General features: G+C 34.9%; 4 protein-coding genes across 19 annotated transcripts in view; all 4 read right to left on the bottom strand.

Annotated features, from left to right (window-relative positions):
- The window catches only part of LOC133847879 (small conductance calcium-activated potassium channel protein), a 98441-nt gene extending 89761 nt beyond the window's left edge, over positions 1-8680 (bottom strand). For 10 of the 16 annotated variants that reach the window (XM_062283159.1, XM_062283161.1, XM_062283151.1 and 7 more), the window contains exon 1: positions 7683-8677. The gene's annotated coding sequence lies outside the window, so the exon portion shown is untranslated. Of the gene's footprint in view, positions 1-7682 lie in introns of all 16 variants that reach the window. The other 6 variants (XM_062283160.1, XM_062283153.1, XM_062283157.1 and 3 more) reach the window with 3 other exon arrangements.
- Positions 1-22071, bottom strand: part of LOC133847888 (26S proteasome regulatory subunit 10B) — a 91841-nt gene that overhangs the window by 31812 nt on the left and 37958 nt on the right. The gene's annotated exons all lie outside the window — the stretch shown is intronic.
- Positions 17601-19081, bottom strand: LOC133847890 (calcineurin subunit B type 1). Its single transcript, XM_062283179.1, has 2 exons — positions 18495-19081; positions 17601-18416 (listed from the first exon to the last, which is right to left on the bottom strand). The coding sequence occupies exon 2, from the start codon at positions 18365-18367 to the stop codon at positions 17855-17857; it is 513 nt and encodes a 170-aa protein (XP_062139163.1). The 5' UTR covers positions 18368-18416; positions 18495-19081; the 3' UTR covers positions 17601-17854.
- Positions 19444-21712, bottom strand: LOC133847884 (DNA repair protein XRCC1). Its single transcript, XM_062283172.1, has 5 exons — positions 21557-21712; positions 20376-21497; positions 20237-20325; positions 19881-20176; positions 19444-19821 (listed from the first exon to the last, which is right to left on the bottom strand). The coding sequence occupies exons 1-5, from the start codon at positions 21605-21607 to the stop codon at positions 19688-19690; spliced, it is 1692 nt and encodes a 563-aa protein (XP_062139156.1). The 5' UTR covers positions 21608-21712; the 3' UTR covers positions 19444-19687.

The following is a 22071-nucleotide window of genomic DNA, read 5'->3' as shown; positions in this document are numbered from 1 at the left end:
TAATAACAGTGACATCCTTATGTTAATGTTATGTAAAGAAAATAATAACATTTTAGTTCAGCAAAGAAATAAACCTGGAAATTCCACCAATTATAAACAACATTTGATGGGTAACAAAAATTCTAATTTAAATGAAATAATTCAAAAACCAAATTAACAATGTTGATGTTGAACATTGTTATAAAAAAAAATTAAGGAAAATAATATTTGAGTTTAATTTTAAAATGAAGAACCAGCAACATTTGACTTGTAATAAAAAAGAATTATTAAATACAATAATTGAGAAACAAGTTTAATAAATACTAAAAACATTTAAAGAGTTGCAAAGTTAAAAATCGTATTTGAAATAATATTGAATTTATCTCGCAGTTTGCTTAAAGTATTCAGTAGTCGCTTCGAACAAACTGTTGTCTTTTAATTAATTCCGAGTACGGAGGATTAAAAACTTTGAACTTAGTCCGTGGCTGAGAGTTTCGCCTTGGTCTCTTTGTCTTTTTCCATAGAATTGAATCAATTTTTAATCCATTTTACTCGAGGCTTTTGCTTTGATATCAGTATGCATAGAACGTATATTCGAGGAGCAAAAGAGATACAGAGAGAGCGAGAGAGAAGCAGAGAAGTCTCGGGGTAATGAGTATTGAAATCCATACCAAGGAGCGAAGCGATGGTGATTACGATGTTGGTTAAGGAGGATGAAGTGTATTGAGAGAAGGGAAATTGGGGATTGGAGATTCGATATTGGGTATTGGCATATGGTAAATCACATTAACGAGATGTTTTTTGGGTTAATTGGAGCGGATGATTGATTACAGTTAGGCATTAATTGCGCCTTTCTGGTCATTAACCAGCAGTCCATTAAAAATTCAAAGATGACTTCAGCGTAAATAAATATACACGATTCAATTTGCATCACGACGAGACTCGAATGTCGACTGTCGACTTTCGAGAGGGTGTTGAACAAACAAGACTAAATTATAGTCGAGTGTGCTAAACTCTGAGATACCGTCTAGCAAAATTTAGGATTATTTTTATACTAAATATCGTATGGAATTTTATATATTTTTAGAGAAACATTTTAAGTTCTGAATGTAGTCATTGCTATTAAGAATGACTTGATTATACAATTTCCAGGAATTCGAGTCGAATTTTGATCATTTTTAAGAAGTCTTTCTTGCACTTAAATTCATATAAATGCTGAAAAAGGTGTGACCAAATTTTATGAAATTCGAAAGTCGTAGAATATATTTATTATATGTAATTTTTCTTTTGAAAGAAGCAAAAAAGTTTTACCAAATTCTATAAAATTCGAAGATTCATAGAATTAACAAAACAAGTTTCAAGACCAACTTTGAATATATAAGAGAATTGTATATATAATATTTGTATATAATTTCTCTTTTAAAAAAAAGAAAAAGCTATGACCAAATTCCATCAAATTCCAAAACCCGTAGAAAACATATTTATTTATTTTTTTAAGTTAAAAAGGCGGAAAAACGTGTGCTCAAAGATTGTAAAAGTCGTAGAATATAACAAATAGGAAAAAGTGTGGCCAAACTTCAAGAAATTTGACAAAATTTGAAGCAATTTTGATAGCTCTCCTTCTGTTAAACTTAAAAGGGAAGAATAAAATGCAATTTTTTGTTATACCCTTCAAGATTAAACGCTGTGCCGGGTGTGTATAAAGGGCCAATGGGGAAAACTTGAAAAACTGAAAATACTGTAAAAGAAATTCAAATTGGCTTTTGTGGAAATGAAAATGGAAATGTAAAAGAATTGTATTCATAATAAAAATGCCGTCAAAAATGCCGAAACGAAAATGTTGAAGACACCATAAAAATGCGAAGCTGCCGGTTAATTGAGCTATTCAGATGCGATCGATGAATGCGTTTGAGTGTGAGTGTGAGTGGTGTGAGTGTATTCATAAGTATGTGTATGTATCTAAGAGACAATTTGAGGAAACAGTGCAACGCGTTTTGTATCTTCTGTTGTGTGTTGCACATTAAAAAACAGCTCGACGGATGCTATTTATGGCAAATTCCTGAACCGCAGACATATTTTGTTGTTTTCAGATAGAACTCACGAACCATTTGGCAACTTGCGCATACAAGTGCATTCAAAAAGAGATAGAAAGAGGGCAGAGAGAGAGAGAGAGAGAGAGCGAGTGTGTATTCGTATATTTTTATATCTTTATATGATGGGTATATATAAATATACTATCTCCAACCGGGAGCACTTTGAGTTTTATTTTCTGGCATTCGGTTTTTGTTGTTTTTCTTTTTTGTTTTCGGGAGGAATGGCATCGAGGCATGTGTTGAAAATGAAAGCGAATTACAAATTGCAAAAGTGAATGCACACACAACGAATCTTTGGCCGAAATTCGCAGGCGTCCAAAATAATTGCAAACAAAAAACTGCGTCTGCGATTTAATTAACTTAAAATTTTTTAATAAAATTTATATACAACTTTTAGACACACAGAATTATAAAAGTATTTATAATTCGTGAAGTTATTTAAGAAATATTTTAAAAGCCAAAGCTGTCGAGACTTAAATGCTTTGTTTGACAATTTGGTATATTTTATAGAATATGGCATATTATCAAAGTATTAGTATATTGATATACTAAATACAGAACGAAGTATAATTTAGTATTTTTAGTGTAATTGCTTTGTTTGACAATTTGGTATATTTTATACAATATGGTATATTTTCAAGATATTAGTATATCGATATACTAAATATAGAATGAAGTATATTTTTGTATTTTGTGGTGTAAATGTTTTGCTCTATAGTATATTTTCAAGGTATTAGTATATCCATATACTAAATATAACCTTAGGTATAGATAAGAATTTTGTTGGTATAAACGCTTTGGTTGATAATCTAGTAATTTCTACTTTATGGTATATCGATATACTAATTATAGCCTTAAGCATATTTTAATATTTTTTTGGTATAAAAGCTTTGGTTCATAGTTTGGTATATTTTGTACTCTATGGTATTTTCTCAATATACTAAATAGATCCTTAGTTATATTCTAGTATTTCTGGCAATCTGGTATATTTTGTACTCTGCATAATATTCTGCCTGTTTAAATTTGTGGACACTTTTATACTAAACACTCGAAATCAACTGAGTTGCCAGGAAAAGTAGAAATCAACGCACAAAATTGTGCAAAAAAGTTAACTTCTCGTCAGTTAATATTTTATTAATATTGTACACGAAAAAACTTTGAACAATTTGCCGCAGAAAACAAATAAAGAAATCAATTACGAACACAGCTTCTTCTGGGAACTTTTCAATTCAATTGAAGCACACAAAAAATGAAATTACCCCATTTGAACAACGAACAAAAAAAAAAAGAAAATGAGGAAAATATTACCAAAAATACTTAATAGACACAACTTTGATATACGATATAAACAAATTTGTTTATTCAGAAAAACCAAATTACAGAAGCAGCAGCAAGCAAAAAAAAGAAAAGAAATATAAATGTATATCTATTGTATAAAAAAAAGCAAAATACAATAACGGAATTGAAAATACTAAATGTTGAGGAGAAACGAAACGAGAAACGTGTTTTGATGGATGAATTGAAATATTTATATTTACTATATACATCGAGAGAGCAAGTGTTTGGATAAGACATATTGATGATGATGATCTATTGATTCTTAAGATTTCACTTTTAATATGTTTTCAGGCTAAATTCGAAAACAAACCGAAAGCAATATTTGCAAAGCTGTCGATTGATTGAAGTACAACAATATTGAAAATGGCAAATGAATCAGAAAGGTGAATCAACAGAATGCGATGACTAAGGGGGGAAACATATGGGGAAACTCCTTCTATATAAAAAAAAAAACCGAAAATGAAAATATGTTCATTCTGAAGCATATGGGAAATTCCTTCTAAAATAAAAACATATTCTTTAGAACCAAAAAAGAAAATATCAATTCAACTTGAAGCTAAAAGCATTGTCTATCTTAATCAAGAAGTAATTTAGGTAAAAATAAATGCGAGAGAAGCAAAATTGCGAAATGATATGCAAAAAAAGTTGCGCGACAAGTTTATGGAAAACAGTGGAAATCATGTGGAAAAACTTGCAGCTAAAGTTGAAGATTCACTTAAGCAAAGTTGTCAAAGTTCTTCAGTTTTTTTTTGTGGGGAAAATGCCTATAAGCATTATTTAAACGAAACTAATCTTCGAAGTTTTGATGCAGAGCGAGAGAGAGAGAGAGAGAGAGAGAGAGAAAGTCGGCAAATGAAAGTTTACAATATTGATTTTATTTACTGTTACTGCGGCCAAACTCAGTGGAGAGTTGTGTGTGGGGGGGGGAGGGTAAAGGGGAGGAGGCAAACGTATGCTTTGAATACATTGAGAGAGCGACTCTGGTGTTTGTAATAAGTATAATAATACAAATGCCACAATGCTATGCCATATAATCTGCAAATGTCTTTGTGTGCGAATGCGAATGCGAGTGTGTGTGTGTGTGTGTTTTTGTGTGTGTTTGTGTTTGTTATCGCTTTGGTAATAAGCTAGCTTAAGCCAGCCAGGCACGGGCCAGGATCTGTGGCTGACACGAAAAGCTTTTTGTCCAGATTGCGACTGCTTGCCACTTGCCACTTGGCACCCATGAAAGCAGCTCTCTCACTCACTCTCACTCACCATCTCCCTCTCTCACGCTCTCACACTCTCGCTTAATGCGTGTTGAGTGCGTTTTTATACCCGGTAACCACATGGCTTAGCATGGCATTATAAGTTATGAAAATGAAATGCAGTAAAACGCAGCTTAACGCATCTGCAATCCCATAAAAAAAATGCATCTTCATTTCCGTCCGTCTGTCCGTCTGTCCGCCTATATAAATGTCTTTAACGCAGAGACTGTTAAAGGCATCAAAGAATAACTTAAAACTATGTTATTAGATATATTCCAAGAACATATAAAACTAAGCCAAAGAAACTAAGAAATAATCCTAATCTGATAGAGCGAATAAAGATAAACATATCTTTGTTATGTCTAGCCAAGTTGCATAGAAATAATGTAATCTGAAAGTCACAGTAACTATGAATAATATATAAATAATCATTAAGTTAAATAAAATTGAAGAAACAAGTTAAGGAATTTAAGGTGAGATTAAATAAATTATAAAGGAACAAAATGAAATGGAATGGAATGGAATGATATGAAATCAAATGGAATGATATGATATGAAATGGAGTAGAATGAAATGAAATGGAAAGAAATGAAATGAAATAAAATGGAATGATATGAAATGGAGTAGAATGAAATGAAATGGAAAGAAATTAAATTTAAAGAAACAAAATGAAATGAAATGGTTAAAAAATTAAATGGAATGAAGTGATATGAAATTAAATTAAATGAAATGAAATAAAAAGAAATATAATAAAATGAAATCGTCTGAAATTATATGAAATTAAATTAAATGAAATATAATTGATTTAAATGGAATAAAATAAAATGAAAAAGAATGGAAAAAAATTATATGAAATGGAAATAAATTAAATGAAATGAAATAAAATGAAATGGAATCAAGTGAAATAATACGAAATGGAAATACATGAAATTAATAAATTGAAATGAAAGAAAATTCAATGAAATGAAATGAAACAAAATGAATTAAAATTTAAAGAAATATATTCAATTTAAAATAAATATAAATTTATAATGAAATAAAATGAAGTAAAAATATTTAAATAAAAATAAAAAAAAAAACCGAAATAGATAAACAAATAAATGCAGTTGAATGTCGATAATTGCAGAGCTTCATTTAATGACACACCGAAGATATGTTTGCACATATTTAAGTAAAGAGCGTCGCACAAATAGTTTTAATTTTTAATTAAATTGCACATTGCAGTTAATGCTACCCTTTTGTGTTAAAGATGTCTGTGCAATTAACAGCAGTAAGCTGCGAATAATAAATAATTAAAGTAAAACTGCATTATGCTGCACATTACACACTGTGCATAATAAATAAACCTCGAATTCTGTGAATTTTCAGCAAGTGAACTTTGGATTTACCCTTTTGAATTTATGCATAACATTTCATAATATTTGAATGGAACCTTTCATTTTAAATATTCTATTGTTTTTAAATTTATAATAAATTAACTTTATTAATAAGCATTTTTAACTGTGATGCCAATTTAATATTATTCAAGATTTTTAGTAAACACAATTAGAACTATGGTATTTAATATTCCTGGAAATTTGCTTGTGATCTGACAAAAAATTGTATAAGGTATGGGGAAAAATACTTTTTTACTTTGGGTTTCAGTTGCTTTGGCTAACAATCTGGTATATTTTGCACACTATGGTATTTTTTGAATGTAGTACTATATCAATATACTAAATATATTGGTATATTTTGTACTCTATGGTATATTAAAAATGTGGTATTATACGGATATACCAAATATAGCATTCGGTATATTTTACACTCTATGATATATTTTAAATATCAATATACAATATATATAGCGTTTTGTATATTCTGCACTCTATAGTATATTTTTAATGTACTACTTATCAATATACTCAGTATATTTTAGTATTTTTGTGGTATATTAATTCGGTATATTTTAAGAATAATACTGCACTGTTTTGCTTTCAGTATTTTCAGCCTTTGGTGTAGTTTTTGTATTTGCGGTATATTAATTTGGTATATTTTGAAATTAATGCCGCACTATTTTGCTTTTAATTAAAATGGCTGCCAGGTATCTCACTGTCGGGCATACTCGACTCTAGCTTTCTTACTTGTTAACAGTTAAAAAGAGAATTTCAAATATCGAAAATTCATTGTCACATAATAAATACTTTAAATAATATTTTCATATTGTATTCTTAAATTTTTTACTAAGCTACGATAATGCTAAACAATACTTCTTGTATTATTTATTATTTCATTAAAAGCTTAAACGAGAATGAACTGTGTTAAATCGTAAAAAAATAGGATAAATATTAAAAATATTGATGTCAAAGAATAAATACTTCAAATAATATTTTCAATAAATCAATCTCCCAACATTTGTTCTAAATGCTAAGAGCATTTTATTTATAATTTTTGTACTTAAGCTGTTTCTGTTTTTCTGCATTCTTTAGCAAGTATGTCATAGTCGAGCATACCCGCCTGCAGGCTCTTACATTTCTTATATTTTTCCAACTGAGCTACGAAGATGCTATAATGAGGATATTATTTATTCAAAGATAAAACGATCCTTGAGCTATTTATTTTTTGTTTTTTTTTGCATTCTCTAACGCGTATGTCGTAGTCGAGTATACCCGACTGCAGGCTAGTGTTTTTTTGTGGCTTGCGGTTAACGCTTGCATGCGCCAAACTTTTGCATAGCGCAGAAATGCCAATGCCCCAATGCACACACACGCAAAGTGTGATAATATATGTATGTGTGTGTGTGTGTGTGTGAGTGCAAGTGTGTGTGTGAGTGTGTTTATGCATACATACTCATGTGTATAACTCATTTAGTAAACGCGCTTGGCCCTTGCACTTAACACAGGCGACGCTGTTGCTGTTGTTGCTGCTGTTATGGTTGTTGTTGCTGCTGTTGTTGTGCTCAAGTGTGTGTGCGGGTGTGTGTAGTAGGGTGTCCAAGGGTGTATAAGTATGTGTGTGTGTGTGTGTGTGTGTTTGCGGTACCCACTTTGTTAGTTTGCGGCGTCTGCTTGCAAGATTCGTTGTGGTTGCTGCTGTAGATGTTGCTGCTGTTGCTGCAATCGTTGTTGCTGTTGCTGTTGCTGTTGTTGTGCCTCGTTCAGTAAGTAGCAATTGCTGCTGTCGTCTGCTTGTCAAAATCGGCAATATTTGGCACGCGGGTGTCACAAATGTTGCTGCTGCTGATGTAGATGTTGCTGTTGTCGCTGCTGCTCGTGCATATTGCCATTGAAGCAAGAGCATGTGTAAGCAGCACATACAATATGCTATATACAGACAGATATATATATATATATATGTGATATATCTACTGCAATTTCGTTATGTTGCTGCTGCTGCTGCCGATGTTGCTGCTGTTGTTGCTGTTGCTGTAGTTACTTGCACATTTCTTTTGCACTTTTTGCACTGACTTTTGTTCAAAACAAGAAAAAAAATTATAGATTTGTTATAGATATGTGTGGAGTGCATCTATAACTAGCGATGCGTTGCGTTGCGATGCGTTGCGACGCGACAGACGACAGCGACATAGACGACGACGACAACGACGATGACGATGACGACGATACAAGACGACGACAACAACACGAAGTTGTAAATGTTGCTGGCTTTTTGTGTAATGTTTCTCTTTCTGATTGTTAAACAGTTTTGCAGTTTTACGTTTTATGTTTTATGTGTGTGTTTTCAAATTATTGTTTGTGCTGCTTTTGGCTGCTGTTGGCTGTTGGCTGTTGCTGTTGCTGCGGCTGGCGGTGTGATGGATGTTGATGTTGCTGCCGCGCGGGTTTTGACAGCAGCAACACAACAGAAGCGCATTGACTGCGCTCCACACACACACACTGGCACACACACACTCGCACACACACACACACACTCGCACGCACACTCGAACGCAGAGACAGGAATTGCCGTCCGTCTGTCCGTCCGTCCGGGCTTTGCACGGTGCTTTTGTGATGTTTCCGTTAGTGTTGTTTGTGCGATACTGACTCAATTTGTTGCTCGGCACCGCGTGTATACACGTAGCAACCACGTCCACGGCAACCAACGACGACACTCTGCCTCTGCCTCTGCCTCTGCCTCTGCCTCTGCCTCTGCCTCTGTCAACGTCAGCGTCGTTGACTCGGGCAGCGCGCGCATTGTACGGTAAAACGCTTCGGTTTTTCGCTTCGGCTCCGGCAACACAGCTCCGTCTACGTTTACTTCTCCGTTGCTGCTGCCCAATTCGCACTCGTCGTCGCACCCGAAAAAACAGAAAAAGAACTAAGGCAGCTAAACGAAGCATCGGCAGCGTTGAGTGCATGCCACAACAGCAGCAGCAACAGCAGCGGCAGCAACACAAGCAGTGGCAGAGTCGGGAGTCTCGCTGTCAGTCAAAGCAACGCGTCGTCGCTTGTCGTTTGCCCCCTCCCTCTTTCCCGTCGCACCTCCTCTTCCTCTTCCACTTCTACTTCCACCTACAGCACTCTGAAGCACATGCATGGTCCCCACAGTTCCGTTGCGTCACCACACTTCGAGTGGAGCAGCAGCAACAGCAACAACAACAGCGGGGCATGCAGTGTTGAGGTACCAGCTCCTACTCTTACACGCAGCGAAAAAGTCTACACGATTCCCAATAGAATTGCTAGTTTATCATAATTGTAATTCACAATTCAACTCTAGATCATAACAATATCAAGAAATTCGAGTTTTTAACTGTTTTAGTTTCCTATTTCCTATATTAGTATCTTAGAATATTAGTATATTGGTGGTATATTGGTATATTAGTATATTACTATATTAGTGGTATATTGTTATATTAGTATATTCGTGGTATATAGTTATATTAGTATATTAGTATATTGGTGGTGTATCAACCCTCGATCATAATAGGAATAAATTCGACTTTTCAACTGTATTAGTTTGCTATTTCCTACATTAGTATCTTAAAATATTAGTATATTGGTATATTAGTATATTACTATATTAGTGGTATAAAAGTATATTGCTGGTATATCAACTCTAGAACATAATAATAGCTATATTAGTTTCCTATTTCCTATATTAGACTCTCACTGTATTAGAATATTAGTGGTATATTGTTATATTAGTATATTGGTGGTATATTGTTATATTAGTATATTACTATATTTGTGGTATATTACTATATTATTATGTTAGAATATTTTTATTTTAGTATAATTAGTATATTAAGATAATAGTATATAAGTATATTACTCTATTGAGTCAAGCAGTCAGTACTCTCTTCTCTATTAAATATATTATTAAATACTAGATTTAATATAATAAAATAAAATAATAAAATATCACTATATTAGTATATTACTATACCATTACATTATTATACTATTCTAGTAGTATACAATAGCAGTAAGAAAGCTTGAGTCGATTGTGCTCGACTGTAAGATACCCGCTTCCTAATTTAAACAAAAGCAAAACAGCGCGGCATTAATCTTAAAATATAATATATTTAGTATAATGATAAAGTACTGCATTCAAAATATACCAGAGTTCAAAATATTGTCAAAATATTTACCATACAAAAGTTTTTCTCTAATAACTTTGCAAATTTTTATCTGACAACAAAATTCTCAGAAGTTAGTTATTATGGCCTGTACCGAAATTTGCAATTTTAGCTTTAAAATTACGCTTGTTATTCGGGTTTTGTCAATTTGCGGGGCGGAAGTGGGCGTGTCAAAAATTTAAAACAAACTTGATCTGGGTGCAAATATTACAGTCTTTGAGATCTAGGTGTTCATACTGACAGACGGACAGACGGACATGGTTAGATCGCCTCGGCTGTTCAAGCATAGATATATACTTTGTAGGGTCGGAGATGCTTCCTTCTACCTGTAACACACATTTCCTGCCAGCACAAAGTTATAATACTCTTCTACCCTATGGGTAGCGGGTATAAAAATATACGAGATTAAAAAGCGAAATCGAAATATTAATCGAAATATAATCATTTGAAAATGTTCGAGAATTGAAATATATTATTCCGTAAAAAGAAATCCTGAAATGCATTTCTTTGGCTTGACTTTTTCTCGCAGTGTACTGCTTTAACAACAGCAGCTGCTTCTGCTGTTTGCCGCTGCCGCTGCTGCTGCTGCTGCTGCTGCTGGTATGTAATGATAAATTTATGGCTCGCTTTTTTATGCGAGGATGGCAGTTGGGTCACGGGGGTCGTGCGCTCCTGGCGCTAACGGCGCTGGTTGTTGATTGTTGATTGTTGTTTTTGGAATTTTCGCATTTCACATTCACATTCACATTGTTTTGTATGCGTTTTTTTTTTTTTCGTTTCGTTTCTTTTTGTTTGACACCCGGTATTCAATAGAAAATAAGAGCATTATAGTGCACTGAGGGTGCACTTAAAGTAATCACATTCTCTTTTATTTTGCAACTTTAATTCTGCATTCAATGAAATTACTCTGTTGTTATATAGAACGATTTTCATTCAGGAAAGCAATAGCTAGTATTTGATAGTTAATCTCATCTGTCTGTCTGTCTGTCCATTGACTAAAGTTCTTCGATCTCTGGATTTATAAGAGCTACAACCATTAAATTTTGATTCAATACTTCTTTGAGTACTAGCTCACAATGTTTATAGATTTTTATTAATTTCAAAGCTAGTATTTGATAGTTAATCTCATCCGTCTGTCTGTCTGTCCATAGAATAAAGCTCTTCGGTCTCTGGATTTATAAAAGCTACAACCATTAAATTTTGATTCAATACTTCTTTGAATACTAGCTCACAATGTTTATAGATTTTTAATAATTTCAAAGCTAGTATTTCATAGTTAATCTTATCCGTCTCTCTGTCTGTCCACAGAATAAAGCTCTTCGGTCTCTGGATTTATAAAAGCTACAACCATTAAATTTTGCAACAATTCTCGATTAAGTATTTACTAACATTGTTATACGTTTTTATTAATTTCATAGTACTTTATCTCATCCGTCTGTCTGTCTGTCCATGGAATAAAGCTCTTCGATCTCTGGATTTATAAGAGCTACAACCATTAAATTTTGATTCAATACTTCTTTGAATACTAGCTCACAATGTTTATAGATTTTTAATAATTTCAAAGCTAGTATTTCATAGTTAATCTTATCCGTCTCTCTGTCTGTCCACAGAATAAAGCTCTTCGATCTCTGGATTTATAAAAGCTACAACCATTTTGCAACAATACTTCTTGAAGTATTCGCTAAAAATGTTCCACATTGTTATTAATTTCATGGCTAGTATTTGGTAGTTAATCTGTCTGTCAGTCTGTCCGTCGATTAAAGTTCTTCCATCTCGTAACACATAAAAACTACAATCATTACATTTTGCAATAATATTTGTTTAAGAATAAGCTAACATTTTTATTAATTTCAAAGCAAACTTGAAATTTAATTCAATTTAGAAAACCGCGTATCTTAAAGTCCAGCACACTCGATCATAATTTTGCTACATGTATTTTTTGTGTGTGCTTTTTTGTCGGTTGCCGCTCCAAACTGGCACGAGTCAACTTTTATCGCACAACAACAACAACAACAAGAACAACAACAACACACGAACACACACTCGCATGTGTGTGTGTGCTTACATTGATTTCGCTTTGTTTCTCTTTTGCACCGCCTGTTGTCGTGTAGCCTGTCTTTTGGCATTATGACAACGCTGATGATTATTGCAATAATACACAACAGCAGGTCCCGAGAAACGACGAGCAAAACACCAACAACAACAACAGCAAAAAAATAAATAAATAAACTAAAATAACTTTTATATTTATGCGAATTTAGGCTCGGGCTTTGCCCCAAAGCTTAGCCCTAAGTCTTCAGCCACTCGCTCGCTGTACATAAAGAAATTGCTCACATGCTGCTCGCTGTTCGCTTCTCACTACTTGCACTCGCATGAGTACACTTCATATATATATACGTATGGTATGTACAATGAATATGTATGCTTAACTTCAATGAGTTTTCAACACACAAACACACACACCAACCCACACAATCCCTGGTACTTATTGATTAGCCCAGGAATTGGGCAAATAATTAGAAACAGCAAAACGTGAACCACTTAGATAAGGTTAGTAATATAATTGAGTGGAGTGAGTTGCACAAATGGCAGTAGTTGATGAAATTTAATCTACTCGCAAATTGGAATAGAAATAGATGGTTGGAGAAATAGTAAATAGAATACTAGTAGTACAATTAATGGGAGTCGTATTAATCTCCAATCTGACTGACTGAACTATTAAAGTACAGCTTAAGCGGTAAGAGCTAAGAGGCTGCAATTTGTGCTTACTTATTTCTATTTTAAATCAAGCTAAGACAGCTAGCTTATATTTCAACCATTGCTTAAGAGGCTGCGGACTGAGACATAAACCATATTTCGATCAATACTTCTCGAAGTCACAAACCAGTTTTTTTTAGCTTAAACGGTAAGAGCTAAGAGGCTGCAATTTTAGTCTTACTACTTTTAGTGCTTACTCATTTCTTATTTTACATTAAGCTAAGGCATAAAGAATAGAATATCTGTTAACTATTACTGTGTGAAGTATCTTGGCATGCACCTCGACCGCAGACTAACATGGAAACCGCACTTAAAAGCGAAATGTCAACAACTTAAAATAAAAACTCTGAAAATGTCCTGGTTACTAAGTAGAAAATCAGCGGTTACTTTGGAAAACAAAATTCTCCTCTACAAAGCCATTTTGAAGCCTGTTTGGACATACGCTATTCAGCTCTGGGGAACAACTAGCAATTCTAATATTGAAATACTTCAGCGCTACCAATCAAAAACATTGCGACAAATTGTTAACGCTCCATTTTATGTAACCAATGCAAATATTCACAGAGATTTAAATATTCCAACTATAAAAGAAGAGATTAAGAAATATAGTAAGAAATACACAGACAGACTTCACAATCATGAAAATAATTTAGCCCTAGCTCTTTTAGACAATAGCTCAACTGTTAGAAGACTTAAAAGATTTCACATCCTTGATCTCCCTGATAGGTAAATTTTAAGTAAACAAGATGTTATATTTAATAGCAGGTTTCACTGGAAATCTGCTATTCCTGTTATGTAAATATTAGTCATAAAATTTTCTTATTGTCTTAAGACAGATTGTAAATAAAAAATTAAACGAAAAAAAAAAAAACTATTACTTCTCATAGTCACAAACAAATTTCTTAGCTTAAAAGGTAAGAGTTAGCATATATTTCATTTATTACTTCTCAAAGTCCTAAACCAGCTTAAGTGGTAAGAGCTGAGGGGCTGCAATATAAACGTTACTACTTTTAGTGCTTATTGCTTTTTTTAAAGGGATAAAGCATAGCAGCTTAAAGGGATAAAGCATAGAATATCTATTAACTGATACTTCACGAAGTCACAAACAAATTTCATAACTTAAACGGCTGAAAATTAGAAGTTTACTTTTTGTGAGGATTTGTACGTTGAGATCAGCTAAGACACAAACTTTAGCATATATATTTAAACAATACTTCTCGAATTTGTATAGCTTAAAAGGTAAGATCTAAGAGAACTTTTTTGACTTTACTTTCAGTCCGTATTTTTTGCTTAAGTTCAGCTAAGATACAACTCATAACATATAGTTGGTAAGAACTGAGAGGCTGAAATTATAACTACCTTAAGTGCTTTCTTAAAATTAAACTAAGACATAAGAGGCTACATAATTGGAGTTTACTTGTTATATGTATTTCTTAGTTGAATTCAGCTAATAGCTAATTGATCACTACTTCTCGAAGTAACAAACCAGTTAAAAAAATGAGGAACAATTTGAAAAGTTTCAATATTCATTATAATAGTGTTAATATTTATATTTAATATAATTTTGGGAAAAGTGATTTAAGTAATATGAATAATAAAATACTAAAAAGCAAGCTACAAAATATTGTAAATTGTACAATAAATATTCGGAAATAAATATATTAGTAGTTGCCCCAAAAAGTATGCTACAATTGTTGAGAGAAACCCTTTATAGTAGGTTACCAACCACAAAAGTGTAGAAACAACATGTAGAACGGAATTGCCAAAGAAAGTTCATTGGCATCCCATGGAGCACTTCTTCAACTTTTGTGCTTAAGTAGTTTGAAATGTGTGTGTGGGTGTGTGGGTGTGTGTGTGTTTGTGTGTGTGTCGGGAAATGTAACTCTGTTCTTTGAGTTGGACTTGAACCCGTTATTTGCCGACACCCTTTTGTCGTAAGCATTTCCCAAACATTTAATCAAAATACTTGAAGCAATGCAAAGAAGTCAAACTGAATAAAAGTCAACGCAAAAGTTGATAAACTAATTTCGACTGCGAGGCGAAGCGAGGCAAGGGGAGGGAAAAGAAATGAGGGAGAACGGAAACAGTCAATCAATAGTCGCAGTAGTTGGTTGGTTCTTGAATAACGCGAGTGTGTGAAACTTTGGAGAATGAGAGAAAGAGAGACGCGAGGTTGACATGGAAGTGGGAGTTGGCTTATTAGCTAAACAGTTCCAAATTGCTGTATTTAGGAGTTGGTAAAAGCCAAATTGAACTAACTAAACGAGAGAGAGGACTAAGAGAGAGCGGGGGGGGGATAGCGGGGATCACATAAATTGTTAAGAAGGAGACTAGGCGCATGGCACAAGGATTAATGGCTAACAGATAGACTGAAGTCAAGCCAGTACCGGGTTACGTACATTCCAAAAATTGGAGCACATTAATCAATCCAATTAATATGAAAAAGGTCACAAAGCAACTGAACCGACAACAACAAGGGGGGAAAACAGTCAACTCCAAGGACCAAGGACTTTTCAGCTGACCAGAAATTAGTTAAGGGAACACACACACACAATGTAATTTTCGAAAATGCTATATTGTATTTTGCGTCGCGTATATATATCCATATGATTTACGAGTCGACTTTAACCTGTGCCCAACCTACGCTACGTCAACAGACATCAGATAATAATTTATTGATACCAAACATTCCACCAAGCCATATTCCTATTCCTATTCGAATTTTTGTGGGTGTTGTCGAAAGAGCTTTCGCTGACAAATTCTATAGACTTAAATTGGTTACCTGCTCTAAGCTCACTTCCACCTGCGCTCGCTAGCGATGGCCGCGTGTCGCATCTTGCGTGACACGAAAATTCATTAATCGCAAGGGGGGAAAATCTCCTAACGATAGCTTATGAAGTTGCGCAGTTGCTCTGACTACACTATGAACTGTATCAGTAAAATTTTATATAATTTATAATATTACCCAATTATATAATAATTTGTATTTCTAAGGAATCAAATAGAATGCGAAATGTTGTAGAAAAAGAACCATAAAATAATCACAAGTTCTTAAAATAAACTTTTCAAATATAGCGAAATTTTTATAAAAGAATTTTTAACTTGGATGAAAAGAGAGTGTTGATTTAATAAACTATATTAAGTATTAATATATAATACGTGATTACATAATATTAAGAAAGCAATAATAATTTTATATAAAATTCAATCTCAAAAAGTTGCGAAAGAAATCTATAAAAATGTTAACACAATTAAAAGTAAAGAAAAGACCGAAAATAAAAAAAACATTATATTATATTTAAATTAAAAGATTAAAAAAACGTGAATTTGGAGAATTGAAAAGAATTTTACTAAACACAAAAGAATTAGGTTTAATTGAAATAATCCGTTATTATAGCATACTTTTATGTTATTCCTGTCAAATATTATTATAATTCACAATTGGTTCAAGTCGTGACACACTTTAATACACATCACCAGTTGATGCACGAGATGGGATAAAAAACGGTAAAAGCTGGAGAGTGTGATGTGAGTGAGTGAATAAGAGTGCGCGAGAGAGAGAGAGAGTAAGAGTTTAAAGAAGTGAGAGGCGAAAGAGTGAGAAATCGGTGACCTACAAAGCTCAGTTAATCGTTTCCCAAAGGGGTTCAACACGACAAGAAAAATTCGGTTGGAGTTGAGTTTGAGTTGAGACCTTACATGGTCCGACATTAACGTTAATTATGTGTATATAAATACATAGAGAGATGGGGAGGGAGATGCAGAAGCAGGGGTCTTACTTAGTATCTAATTGAAGGCTTCGACACGCAAACCCCGCGAAAGCGAAAAAGAGATAATTTTGAATGGAATTGTTGATGTTGTTGTTTTTATTACTTTACAGTTGGTGTTTGTAATTGAACAATATTTTGTTTTTCTTTTGCTTTTTGTACATTCATAATTAATTACACAACATTTAATTAGTTTAAAAATTCACTAAAAGTATAAACTTTGCATAGAATATCTAGAAAATGCAAAACAAGACACGACCAACAAAAAACAAATATGGGGAAGAAAAAAAATACAGGATTTACATATGGGATTCAGGATCGAGTCAGCTCCTTCAAGGATGCCAGTTAAAATTATAGTAATTCATTGTTTTGTTTTTTTTTTTATTTATTTTGATATAGTTTGCTGATCCAGAAGTGCGCTACTTGTTCTCTGGATTCGATATAAGACACACACTGAGAGCCGGGAATGCAGGAAGTGTGGGGAAAGGAAGTTTTTAGGGGAGGAAGGAATGAGGGAGAAAGTTGGGGTACAAATCAAATACCAATTTCCTTTCCACATGTTATCTTCACACGCTCAAGGGAATATGATATCAAATTCGAATTTCCATATGGATATTTCTTTGTCTTAAGTTGTAGATGTTGTAGTATAGTTATAGTTGTTGTTGTTGTTGTTGTTGTGCCTCGTTGGCACGCACTTAAATAATTACATGCATACTTATGTACTTATGCTTACGAGTTTTCGAGTTTCGAGTACATACATAATTGCTAGGTACATACATACATTAAATTTTAATGCCAACCGAAACGAGAGACGACAAAAAAAAACAAAATACCCGCTACCCAATTGGCTAGAAGGATATGATAAGTCGTCTGATGACAAATACTGCTGTGGCAACTACGCTACGTATTGTGAGCATAAGTTTTAAACGAGACTAGAATTTTGTTTGTTGTTTGTTACACACACATATTTGCTGGGAATTTCATAACAATCGGAAATAGATATTTTATCTAAGCGGGTAGCGGGTATCTCACAGTCGAGCACACTCGACACTTTTCTGTGTTGTATACTAGGTGTGTGTGTGTGTGGCCGTGTTTTTTTTCCTGTTTTTTTCTTCGTGTTTAAACATCCACAACCATTTTCTTATGTATATCCGTATTGCCAACCACCGAGCAGAACTCATCGAACGAGATTTTACCGTCCTCATCCTTGTCGGCAAAACAGATGGTCTTGTCGACAATCTGTTGCAGTTGCGTGTCCTTCAGATTGTTGCCCACCATCATTTTGAGCACTTGGAATAGCTCGCCATTCGATATGTAGCCATCGTTGTCCATGTCATAGATGCGAAAGGCGAACCGCAGCTTCGACAATTTATCACCGCGCACACTGAACTGTGAGACGCCCTGGATGAACTCCTTGAAGTCCACCTCGCCGTTGCCGTCCGCATCGAAAATGTCGATGACGCGCTGCACCAACGGATTCTGCTGCAACTCCGGCAGCGACATGAACTCATCTATGCTCAGGGCTCCCGAATTGTCGAGATCGAGTTTGCGAAAACGTTTGCCCAGCCGTCGGATCTCATCCGCATCGAAATTGGAGCACATGTCCACTGGCAGCGATGTCTCGTTTCCCATGATGTCCTTTTTCTTTGTTAAGCGACTTTTTCCAAAAACTCAATTTATACTGCAAGTGTTCAAAATTGTAGTAGCAAAGAAAAACAATCACATTTTAATTGGATTTAATTTGTTGCTTCTTACTTACTGCTGCGTGTCCTTTCTTATTTTTTTTTTTTTTGCTTTGGGCCAGCCAAACAACAACAATCAACACTTTATTTTTATGTGTCGTCGTATCGATTTTTCAATTTTATCATTCAGCTTTTCTTCTTCGTCCAAATACGCTGCTGCCTTTTTATCAATCAAATGCTGTTCAATCTCCAAACTTATTGCATTCGATTTTTATTTGTGCGTAATGTAATTGTTATTATTATTATTGATGTTTTCAATCATCAAGCAACAAACGGAAATAAAAGCGACGAAAATACGTATACGCAGTGTGATTTGTGTTGGACGCGCTCTCTGCACGCTCACGTTTAGTTTCAGTTCAGTTCAGTTCAGTTGAAGTCTCGGCTCTCCGCTCCCGGGCAACAACAACAACAACAGCAACAGCAAATACCAACTCCAGCGTATAAGCCTTTGGATGCGAAGTATGCACAGCCACCCCGTTGCTCTGTTTTTTGATTGTATGTGTTGTTTTTCCTTTCTTTTTTTATGATATTATTGGCAGCATAATATCGCAAAAAGGAAGACCAATAGATGATTGTACAGCACGTCAATTGCAAGCCAGTGTTTACAATGTTTTGGGATTTTTTAGTGCGTTTCTGAGTGCGCCTCAAATTTGTTGCACTTCCTGTGCTTTTGATGTGTCCAAATTTATTGCGCCAGCCACATAAAAAAAGTGTTTGTTCTAGCAACTGATTTAATTATGCAGCTTTATCTTACATTTTTTAACTGCAATTCATTTGTTACCATTCACTTAATTTTGTCAGCAATTCAAACATCGCATTTGTAACGATTTCACGCGCTATCGCAAATCGATAAATTTGACCAATAACAAGAACTTATTTTAAGCGCGTGGCAAAAAAAAACGAGTTTAGCTTATTTTAATTATGTTTATTTTGTAATTGAAATATTTTCAAAACCCGCAGGAATATAATATTCCATTTTGACAATCTTAATTTCCACAGGTGCCACAGCAGTGTTTTTTCGGATAATTGGGGTGACCAACGCAGGCTGCCGCATTTTGCAACACTGACAACGCGCGCATTTCAAATGTTTAAGGACGGACATACAACAAATACCCACGCTATTTGTTTGTAATATACATATACGTATACGAGTTAATACGAATATATGAATTAAAAGGTGACTTACATCAAACAACAAATATAAAAACAATTATTTTCTGCGCATTTCCTGCAGATAATCCTCTTCATCTGTGCTAACTTCGTAAACATTCTTTGAATCGTTGGACTTTTTTTGAATATTATTATTATTCCGATTCTCGTCACTTGCTTGCTTTAATTTCTTTTCTATTGAATGAAAATGAGTTGAATTAAGTAGTAGAATAAATGAATTGACCAAAACTTACGCTGAGCAACACGTTCTAGTTCATCTTCAGTATCGGGATCTGATGCGCTCTGCTCCATTTTATCAACTAATACAACATCCTTAGCATTATCATTATCATCATCCACTGTGGGCTTTAGCGACTCATCGAAGATCTCTTCATCGCTTTCCGCCTGACCCAAAGCCGCAGTGTCTAAAGCATAACGACGCCATGGTAAATACTTTTTGAGTGCATAACATTTTTCGATCCAACTGCGTGTCACAATTTTGCCCTTTCCCTTGACTTGATTGTATTTGGGCGTATTACGAAAAGCGCAGCTGCAAGAAAAGCATTCAATGAAGTCTTAAAATTGAGACTCAAGAGAGAGAATCACTTACATCAAATGCGTGCAACCAGCTTCCCAGTCTGCTTTGTATTTGGCACCTAAGGCCACAGCTTTCGCTCGCAGATCAGCACGATCTGGATTCTAAGATTGTGTGTGATTAAAGATAATTAAATACTATTATTATGTCTCACCTGTATGCCGCTAATGACTAAAACAACGCCACGCAGCAGCTGATTGAATGGCACATATTTAATGGGTTTTTCCTCTTTGCTTTTAAGCTTTTTGGCTGGTGAACTGACGACGTCCTCCTTGTTGTCTATCAGCGTTGAGGACAAACGTTTCTGTGGTCGCTGCTGAGGACTTTCGTTGGTCAGCACTTTGGGAGTTTCTTTAATCGTCGGTTTATCAATGGATTGCCGCTTGGACTTGGCTTTCTTTTGTTGCTCCAGCTCTTCGAGCTCTAAGCGGCGTCTGTTCTTGTCCGCTTCGAGATGCTTGCTAAGACGCTGTCTCCTTGCTTCCTTGTTATCCTTCTCCTCTTTTTCTGTCTCATCGTCGCCAAAGAGCAGAGCTTCACGATTACGATCCAGCGGCTTGCTCTCGGTCTTGGCAGCTGGCTTTGAAGCAACAGGCGCCGGCGAAACCTGCACTTTGAGTGTAGCTGGTCGTGTTTCGCTCAGGCGACGCAGTGCAGCAGGTGAAGCAGCATCTCGTATGGCCGCCGCTGTGCTTACCTCATTGCGACTCGCCTTCCAGCGTTGGAAGAGCGCATTCCCATCGGGATCAGAGTCGGGCGACTCTTCACGTAGCTTCAGCTGACCCATGACAAGACTTGTGTTGAGCTTAGGCGCCAATTTGAACTTGTCAGGCACCAAAGATTTGGTGGCAGGCTTTGCTGCCGACGCATTAGGCGCCATCACATGCACTTTAATGAACGAGATTCCGTATTGAACGTGCTTGTTGAACGGCTGTGTGCATATAATCTTCACCAGCTTCCACTTGTCGGACAGCGTGGTGGCTATCAAAGCATCTGTGGCAAAGCAACGAACACGATTTGCGTTGCTGGAGTTTTTGCTTTCAATTGAGGTCATAAAGGCGCAGGAAAGCAGCAATTCTTTAAAGTCATCGGGTTGGCAACCGGATCTACTTACTTGCACCTCCACAAACGCCGCATGTTCGTTGCCAATATCAATCCCTGTTATTTGCTGCGGCTCCTCGAACTCCAGAATAACATGAGCCGACTTTTCGCCGGGCGCTTTCGTTTTCCATTTTTTGGCGGCATTCTCCTGCAGTAGATTGGCTGCCACATGCACCTGCAATTTTTCGACAAATTTAGCTAATAAACAACCAACTAATATTTGCGTAAGCTTACCGAATCCTCGCTGCTTACTTCGCGCACAGATTTAAAAACTCCGACCGGCATTTTTTGAGCAACAATATTTTTGCGGCCATCAAGACGCTGCTAATTGGCGCACTTCGATAGTTTGTTATTCGATAACAATGTTAACATATCAGCTGTTTCCAACAGTCTGTTACCGAGCTCAATTATCGTGACTGCAACTGAATAATTAAATAAATAAAAGTCGAAAATTACTTGCGATAATTTATTAAAACTATTGTAATCATTTAAATAATTAACTAAAACTAAATAATAGGTGAAGTAAAACAATCGATATATAAAGCTCTCATCGTAGCGAGTAGTAATGAGTGTGTTGTACAATATCGATACAGCGCGCGCAAATAATTGCTACTAATAAATCGTGGAGGAGACAAGTTGTGTCTTCTTGTAAACATTAATGTAAAAAAATTAAACACAGCAAGCGTTACTACTCATAACTTTTAATAAATATCAAAACTTGCCTGATAACATTAGAATTTATCAATTAT

Source organism: Drosophila sulfurigaster, chromosome X, assembly GCF_023558435.1.
Source record: "Drosophila sulfurigaster albostrigata strain 15112-1811.04 chromosome X, ASM2355843v2, whole genome shotgun sequence".
Taxonomy (NCBI): Eukaryota; Metazoa; Arthropoda; class Insecta; order Diptera; family Drosophilidae; genus Drosophila; species Drosophila sulfurigaster.
This window is presented reverse-complemented; position numbering and strand designations above follow the sequence as displayed.

Bases quoted from the DNA above. Each gene is read 5' to 3' on its own strand.
- LOC133847890 (XM_062283179.1), bottom strand. From the start codon at position 18,367: ATGGGAAACGAGACATCGCTGCCAGTGGACATGTGCTCCAATTTCGAT.
- LOC133847884 (XM_062283172.1), bottom strand. From the start codon at position 21,607: ATGCCGGTCGGAGTTTTTAAATCTGTGCGCGAAGTAAGCAGCGAGGAT. The intron at 20,177-20,236 runs GTAAGTGATTCT...CTTTTCTTGCAG, and splicing joins GCTGGTTGCACGCATTTGAT to CTGCGCTTTTCGTAATACGC. The intron at 19,822-19,880 runs GTAAGTTTTGGT...TTCATTCAATAG, and splicing joins ACTAGAACGTGTTGCTCAGC to AAAAGAAATTAAAGCAAGCA.